At 49.5% G+C, this 8,877-nt stretch overlaps 1 protein-coding gene and 1 pseudogene across 1 annotated transcript; one reads left to right on the top strand and one right to left on the bottom strand.

Moving 5' to 3' along the window:
- The first annotated feature begins 3,908 nt into the window (after positions 1–3,908).
- Positions 3,909–5,888, top strand: LOC123107895 (uncharacterized). Its single transcript, XM_044529791.1, has one exon. The coding sequence runs from the start codon at positions 4,098–4,100 to the stop codon at positions 5,397–5,399; it is 1,302 nt and encodes a 433-aa protein (XP_044385726.1). The 5' UTR covers positions 3,909–4,097; the 3' UTR covers positions 5,400–5,888.
- Positions 5,889–7,125: 1,237 nt separating this feature from the next.
- On the bottom strand, positions 7,126–7,968 carry LOC123101617 (uncharacterized; annotated as a pseudogene).
- Positions 7,969–8,877: the final 909 nt, after the last annotated feature.

Here is an 8,877-nt window from a genome sequence, read left to right as displayed (position 1 = left end):
TTATGGAAATGAACTTGCATGACATCTTTTGTCCTACCCTCCCGTGGCAGCGGGGTCCTAACGGAAACTAAGGGATATTAAGGCCTCATTTTAATAGAGTACCGGACCAAAGCATTAACACATAGTGAATACATGAACTCCTCAAACTACGGTCATCACCGGGACTGGTCCCGATTATTGTCACTTCGGGGTTGCCGGATCATAACACATAGTAGGTGACTATAGACTTGCAAGATAGGATCAAGAACTTACATATATTTATGAAAACATAATAGGTTCAGATCTGAAATCATGGCACTCGGACCCTAGTGACAAGAATTAAGCATATCAAAGTCATAACAACATCAATCTCAGAACATAGTGGATACTAGGGATCAAACCCTAACAAAACTAACTCGATTACATGATAAATCTCATCCAACCCATCACCGTCCAGCAAGCATACGATGGAATTACTCACGCACGGCGGTGAGCATCATGAAATTGGTGATGGGGGAAGGTTGATGATGACGATGTCGGCGGATTCCCCTCTCCGAAGCCCCGAACGGACTCCAGATCAGCCCTCCCGAGAGAGTTTAGGGCTTGGCGGCGGCTCCGTATCGTAAAACGCGATGAATCCCTCTCCCTTATTTTTTTCTTCCCGAATACGAATATATGGAGTTGGAGTTGAGGTCGGTGGAGCTCCAGGGGGCCCACGAAGCAAGGGGGGCGCGCCCGGGGGGCAGGCGCGCCCCCACCCTCGTGGCTAGGGTGTGGGCCCCCTGGCCTTGATTCTTTGCCAGTATTTTTTATTATTTCCAAAAATAATCTCCGTGGAGTTTCAGGTCATTTCGAGAAATTTTGTTTCTGCACATAAATAACACCATGGCAGTTCTGCTGAAAACAGCGTCAGTCTGGGTTAGTTCCATTCAAATCATGCAAGTTAGAGTGCAAAAAAGGGCAAAAGTGTTTGGAAAAGTAGGTACGACGAAGACGTATCAGTAATCACCCAGAATTCATGGGCAATGTAAAATTTACAGTATGATATTTTCAGGCGGTAGTTACTCGATTGTCGGCCTTTGGGCCTTTAAATCTTCTTGATCGATAGTCCTGATTGTTTGGATCTGCCCCCTGTGGGTCTTTTATTGGGATAGTAGATTAATGATTTATCCAGTTCTACACATTGCATGCTTGTCACAAACTTAAAGAAAAGATTTTGCTAAATGTTATTTCTTACTGAATTAGCTTCAGGACAGATGGTGAGTTACTCGAGTGTCAACTTTTTCTGTATCCTTGTTTCACTTTTTTTTAGAATTAATGATTTGTCCAGTTCTGCACACTGCATGCTCGCCACAAACTTTTAGAAAAGATTTTGATAAATGTTCTTTCTTACTGAACTAGCTTCAGGACAGATGGCGGGTTTCATAACAATTTGATCTTTTTTGTGTGTTGTAGGTTTGGTACTAATTTCTCGAATAAATCATGCTTTTTTCAACAACATCTATTGAGCCAAGAGATCTGATAAACAAAGAAGGACAGGTGTTTCTGCGGGAGCAGCAGGAGACCTTACACGCGGACACCCTCCCCTTCTCCAGGTAACACTATTGCATCCCATGGTCTACAAAAAATTGGTCTTTCCATTGGAACTTCATCTAAATTTTGGCCGCTCTTGGGAGTTTTTGTTCCAATCAGATCCCGTATCCGCTGGAACTGAAGGTGATCTAGCTAACATGTTGTGGATTCAGGGTAGTGTGTGGGATTTCCAGTAGAACAATAGCTTCAGAGATGTCTCTTCTTGGTGCCGCTATCTCTTGTGTGGACATCCTTGTTGTACCCACGCCGGTGCTAGACTCAATGCATAAGACTAATGTTGTCAGGGAATGCACATTGACAGGTTATGGACTCCTATGTCTTTTCGTTTATTCGTAAATAAATGGGATATTAGAAAGTGTGCGGTCCAAATTTGGCCCATACCATACAAAAGAGTATTCGTATTGTTTTCTCGAAAAAAGAAAGTATTTGAATTGGTTATGTGGAAACATATTATTAAAATTGTTTGGTTTATTTTTGTTTCTTTTAGGCTTCGATCTTGAAATAAATTGTTCAAAGAAGTATTCACATTGTGATCAATCTCCATTCCATGCAGGTAAGCACTAAGTTTGGTTGGTGATGGTTGTTTATTGATTAATACATGCATGATCCTCTTCTGTAGAGCTAATTTAATGGGAACACTTTTTATAAGTTGCCCGAAATGGTTTCTCTTTTTTGTTTTATTCCAAACTTATCATCACCAGCAAATATAACTCCCAAGAGTTACTTGTGAGCCCTGCAAATATTATTGCAGCGCAGTGGTTGGCCTTGTAACGTGTCATGTAGTATTTCCGTTACTGAACACTGGTGATGTTTGAACAATCTTTCTTGCATTTTTAATGTTCAAATGTTATTACTCTGTTTGCTGGGGGATGTTCATTTTTCAAATATATTTTTATTGCCTTTTCTTTATCTATTAGAGCTATGTTCTATTGTTTAAGCAACCTTCTTTAACAAGCCACCCACTCTTTTGGGAATACCCTAACAACAGTTTATGTTGTCCAGGCAAACTCAGCTCCTGAACACTACATTGAGAAAGAAAGGGAAGCGAAGAGCCTATGTTTTATGTTTGGGTGATGGCATAAAAAGTTAATGCAAACTATACAAGATATGCATGGAAATATTCTTGTGTTGCGTACCGTGTCAGTCAAGTCAAGACCTCACGTTGAAAGATATCACTAAAAGGATAGTTATCATTGTAAAAAGAACACTATCTTGTACTAGAATATTACCATGATGCTAATAGAATAGCATGGAAAGGTGTTCGCCTAATGGATGATGGGTACAACTACCAAACAAATCAGTACTTTTTTGGTACTTACCATTGCTTTCATGATAATGCCTTATATTTGTTATACGATTGTTGGGAATAAAGGAAATAATTTTTGGTGTAGCAAAATGAGAGTGATAATGCACCCAAGATTCCTGACATTGTATAAGAAGTTCAAACGTATTGGGCAATAAGTAATTAGTTTCGTCTTTACTCTGCAATGTTAAATTATAGCGTTTCTTCAATATTTTCAACTTCATTATTATTAGGACATCTTTACTTTATATTTTCTTAAATATTTTTTAATTATAGTGTTTCGTCTTTACTTCATTATTACAGCAGTCGTCACGTCGGAGCGCGTGATGACCGCGCCGCTACATTTGCCAACGTCTCATTTGGTGGTCGACATCGTCGATCGGCTTGTTGTTCAACGCGTGTCTCTTCTAGTCCAGGCAGGTTATTCGTGACATCGTTTCCCTCTCTTTTTTGCAATGTCTAGGACATATCTAGATGTGACATAACTATGTCACTTTTAAGTTGACGTCCATTTTGTTTGTGGTCTATTTTTTGTCATAGTTTTTTTTTATTTCATGTTGCTACATTATATATTTGTAGGAGCTTAGGTGTGACATACTTAAAAAAAAATATAGATGTCATAGTTTTTTTTTTCTTCGCCTTTTTGTCGTCGTGGGATCCTCGGACTCACTTTTCCGTGCCATCTGCCACGACGCACGCGCGGGCACGACTCGTACTCGTAGAGCAACTGGAAGCGCTATAGTCATCAAGGAAGGGTAACTAACACGACAACCGATTGGCGATTTCTGTGGAAGCCGATCGTTTGAATCGGGAGGTTATGAATCAATCAGATTTCGTACAACGGATATCAGCACCATATGCCACGGCTAATCCGATTTTAAAACGGCCGTCTTGTTCCTCCCCGGCCCGGACGGCAACTCCGAAACCCAGCCATGGCGATGCACCGTTGCGCTACGCCATAGAGATGGAGAGATGCTCCTATATAATATGAAAAATTGACACGACTTGCGCATTGACCCCTCGGTCGCGTCAGCCAAGTCGCGCACCGAGAAGAACCCGGTCGATTTCTACCCTGCCCAGCGGATGCCTTCGCCGCGACGAAAGTGAAATTTCCACGAAGCCGCACACGTCGATCTCGATCTGCTCTGCTTGTAACATCCGCCGCGGAGCGGCAGACAAAGGTAGCGCGCGTGGGCACGATCCGTCTGCTGGTCAGGCAGCCATGTACTCCGGCGACGCGTCGACCAGCGAGGATCCGCGGGCGTGCCGGGGGCCGTCGAGGCGCCGGCTGCGGAGCCGCGTGACCGCCGTCCGGGCGCCGCCGCTCGCCGACGTGCTGCGGGAGCGCGCGCTGGTGCACCTCCCGCCGGCGGCCGCCGCGCGCCTCCGCCTCGTGCACCCGTCCTGGGAGCGCCGGCTCGCGTCCCCGCTCTTCGCCGTGGCGCACGCGGCCGCCCCGCGAAGGATGTCCGGGATCTTCGTCCCCAAGGCCGGGTTCCTCCCGTTCGACGGGCCCGACGACGCCGTGCCGTCCCCGACGCTCGCCTTCGCCCCGGCCTCGGAGGGGGTCACCGTGCTGTCGTCGTCGCGCGGGGTCGCGTGCTGCTACTCGCCGGCTGACGACGCGTTCTTCGTGTGCAACCCGGCCACCGCGTCCTGGGCGCCCGTCCCGTCCCCGCCGTGCCGGACCTGGCCGCGCCCCGCGGTCGTCGTCCTCTTCGACGCCACGCCGTACAACTTCCGCGGCGACTACGCGCTCGTCTGCGCCGCCGAGTGCGCGCCGGGCTCCGGCGCCTACTGCTTCCTGGTGTTCACGTCCGGGACGGGCGCGTGGCGGGCCACCGACGCGGTCGTGCCCGCCGAAGGGCTCGTCGCCGCGTCGGGCGTGGCGGCCGGTGGGACGGCGTGGTGGCGGACGAGCGTCGGCACGGCCGTCGGGTACAGCCCGCTGACGGGGCGCGTCGAGATGGTACTCTGCCCCGGAGACAGCGGCATGTGGGAGATCGGCTCGGCCGGGGGCAAGCTGCACTGCGCCGTGCGTGATCATGACAACAGCGTCTCCGTGTTCCGGCTTGACGAGGACGGGAGCTGGGAGGAGGCCGCCGCGAGGGTGCCCGTCGGGGAGCTGCTGCCACGCCGGCTGACAAAGCCCGCGGGGCACGAGACCGGCGAGGCGAGCGGGCAGGACCTGGTCGCCCAGTCTTCCTTCATCGTGGAGGAGGAGGTGGTGCGGCTGGACGACGGCGTGCGGCTCCTGGGGTTCCAGGGCGCGGAGCTGGAGGTGGTGGCGCTGGCCGGCAGGCGGCTGGTGGCGTTGGACGTGCGGACGCGGGGGCGGCGCGAGGTCAGGGTGCCGGTGGCTCAGGAGGAAGACGAGGAAGAGGAAAAGGAGGAGAAACGGTGGGACGGCGCGGAGTACGCCGCGCACACCAACACGCTGGCGCTGGTCGCGCCCGCCGTGCTCGCGTGCGAGCCGATGCTCGTGGAGGAGCGACCGGACGCCGGAGAGGTCGCATTTTCTTGACCGGACTTTGGTTGGTTGCTCGTGGGCACTAGGAGGTATCGATCGAGAAAATAAGTGGTGCGAGTGCTATTAATTCTTCTAAGAACTTGACACTTTCAGTTAGTACTGTGTATTACTACTTGGATTCCTAAATGTGTGTTGAACTGCCAAGGCCTACCATTACATTTAGAAACAGAGGGTGTACTAGGCGCGCGCGTGGGAACGGCCGATTTCCGACAGGTTGTTTCGTTCCTGGTTTGGAAAGTGCGTAGGATTACTTATTCCCAATCGCTGTCCTGAAATCAGTGGATTGAGTAGATTTGCAATAAGTGGGGTTTAAACAGGGGGCCGAGAGATTAGGCGTGGGTCCTGCATGTCATGTCGTGCACGTTACCCTTGGCCTCGTGTTGTGGCTGACGCGCATGAAAAAAGTGGCAGCTCTTGCTTTTTTAATTGAACCAGGACAATGCCGGTGCGTTGTAACGGGATATAAATATTCTAGTATGTTAGTTTGTTATTGCTTGTTCATATGAATATAAATGTTTATCAGTTTGTACCCATGATTTAGTTGCCCGTGCATTGTAACGGGGTATATGCTGAATGTGTTTAACCTATATCTTTAGGGCAACATTCTTGACTTTCTAATATTATTATAGGTGAATACCCGTTAGTGCTACGGGATACAAAATATATTGAGAAAAGTTACCCTGGATGATAATATAGCTTTGTGGTGATTATATTAAAATTCCACCTCTATTATAATGAACGTGCACCCTAACAAAACTCTTTCAGCCCCATAAAAAAACTGAATGCATCAATCAAATATTTTTATTTTCCTTTTGGGGATGGGCATCAAGCAAATGTCTATCACGTCTTGTGACAAATATAGGACTGGCTCCAAGCTCAAAATAAAATAAAATAGGACTTGGCTCGATTCCTCCTCTTACCACTCTACACTCTCCATTTCTTTTTCATTGAGATCTCCAAACACAAACTCAACTCATCTCTTTTCCATTGGCATCTCCTTATACGCCCTCTACAAGTTATTTCCTTTCCAATGAGGTCCGCGGCTCCCAGCAGCAGAGCTGACGAATTGATAATGAAGAAGAAAGACCACAGTTAAATAACCCGCCGACCATCATGTCTTGTTGGTCCAAATCTGTAGATGACTATGAGAAAACTGAAAACCCAGTTAAATAACCAAACCATTTGAGCTTATGCTTTGCTATTCCCTACAATTATTTCCGTTATCAAATGAAAAGTGTAAATTATGGTGGACAGTATTAACTACAGATACTATACAACCCGTTCAGAAAAACATAATCTCAAACCTACTCTATTACTTCAGAAATAAATGATACAAATGTAGAAACTATAGGAAAGTGAATCAACCTGGAAACCAAAAATGACTGGAACAAAAGCGGGTACAGAAATGAACTGAGCGTGATTTGTTTTGCCGTACCGCAGAAAGACAAGATGAGGTAGACGATGGCGTGGACTCCGCTGGCAGCGACAACGTTGGCCTCGTTCTCTGCAAGCGCTTGCCGGATCTGTTCATCTCCTTGCCTCACCCACACGAAGGGGGGAAACTGGTCATGTGGACTCCAGCCGCTGGACTCGAGGAGGCTAGAGGAAAGAGAGGACGTAAGGCAACGAAGGCCCTTACTGCTACTGCCCCTCACATCTAAGCAATATGCTACAGAAGACACATGGTTATGCCATTGATCCATACCACATTCAAATACCTTCATGAAGTTTTGGCCGTCGCACGCTGCCGTAATGAGGAAGAGGCGGGGAGCGAAGGCGGCAGATTCGACACCTGTGGCAGCTCATCTTGCTCTTGCCGGAGAACACGGACACTCCCCGGGGGCATCAACGTGGCGGTAGTGGCGAAATAGTCTGCCGGGACAAGCTTCTTGATGCCCCCCGTCACGCCGTCCTCCCCGTAGACTCCCCTCAGGCCCTCGTCGGTGGTGCGCGGCGTGACGTATATCTTGTGGAGCGCAGGCACGCACTTCCTGCCGGCGCCCCTATCCCTGTCGCTGGTGAACTCCTGCATGAGCCACGGCGTCTTGCGCTTCTAGGATGGGGACGGGGCGCAGTAGAACCCGAAGCTATTCTTAAGCCCTCGCTCTTCAGGAAGCTCCTCCTTGGTTAACTCCAGCCGCCAGTACCCGCCGGTCTGGACGCTGCAGTCGGCGCGCTTGTTCTTGGTCGCCGCGCACGGGCTCTGGAACTTGGACTCGCCGAGGAACCATCAGGTGTGCTAGCCCGCGCGGGCGCTGGCCGGCGGGTGAAGCTGCTGCAACGCGCAGGGACCGTTGGCGTACACGTCGACGTGAAAGATGAAACCCCGCGCGTCTGGCATCTTGTCGTCGCCGGTGATCCACCGGTTGAGGAACCCCATACTATCCGCATTTGTCGGGTTGAAGTAGACGTCGGGAGGCAGCGGCAACGGCTGCTTGAGTTCGTTAAACCCGCCGGGACTGGGCGGAGGCGCCATGGACATGGAGCTGCTGGCTCCGGCTCCGGCGTCAGCGGTCGCGGAAGTTGATCTTTTGATTGCTTTCCTCGCTTTCATGATGGCCATGGTTTCCTAGCTAGCAATCTGCATGAGTTTCTCCGTGCAATCTGCATGACCAAACATAACAGTAACGATTAATCATGCATAAATAGAAATCAAATTGAGTACAAACACAAGAGTTTGGATGAATTTGTATCATGATATGGCACTCTATTCTTTTGATGATAGGGAAAAAAGGCATCTAAGAAACACCATGCAGCCTCCCAAGCAATTGCCAAGAAATCATCTGATTATATAGTTACTAATTAATCAATTACCCATGGGTCTTGTTCGGCCGGTGCCGCATCTCCAACCAGTTTCGTTGCTTCTTCGCGGGCGCCTCATGTAGTACCAGCCACAACTCGCCGATCTTGCGCACCGTGATGGAGCAACGAGAAGGACACGTCGCCGCTTTTGGGAGGTGAGGTCGACGTGGATAACGCTCGCGACGCCGGCGAGGCTGGTATGGGCGCAGCCGCCAGACCGGAGAGATCATCACGATGTGGGCTAGGGGCGGTAGGCCTCGGCGGACCAACAGCCGCGGCGGCAAGTGCGGCGGTGTGGTCGGGCCGAGGAGGGCGGGCAGCGGCGGAGGGGGTCGAGCGGCAGAAAGAAGAGCGGCGGCTGAGGAGCGATGGGGAGAGGTGGGTTGGAGCTGACGCTAACCTACCTAGCCAGATCGATGTGGGCTTTAGCGGGGCTTGGCCCATATGCGTCTAGACGGGGCGAGCGAACAAGGGACGACGATCGCGAGCGACGTAAGAGGGAAACGGAACGCTCCGTTTCTTTTAGATAGTAGAGATGTGTTTAGAACACGTCTAAATGTGACATAGTTATGTCACATCTAAACTGATGTTCATTTTATTTACGGTTTATTTTTTTGTTTCTTGTTGCTGCATTATATATTTGTGGGAATTTAGATGAGACATCCTTAAA

This window comes from Triticum aestivum, chromosome 5A, assembly GCF_018294505.1.
Source record: "Triticum aestivum cultivar Chinese Spring chromosome 5A, IWGSC CS RefSeq v2.1, whole genome shotgun sequence".
NCBI lineage: Eukaryota > Viridiplantae > Streptophyta > Magnoliopsida > Poales > Poaceae > Triticum > Triticum aestivum.
This window is presented reverse-complemented; position numbering and strand designations above follow the sequence as displayed.

Bases quoted from the DNA above. Each gene is read 5' to 3' on its own strand.
- LOC123107895 (XM_044529791.1), top strand. From the start codon at position 4,098: ATGTACTCCGGCGACGCGTCGACCAGCGAGGATCCGCGGGCGTGCCGG.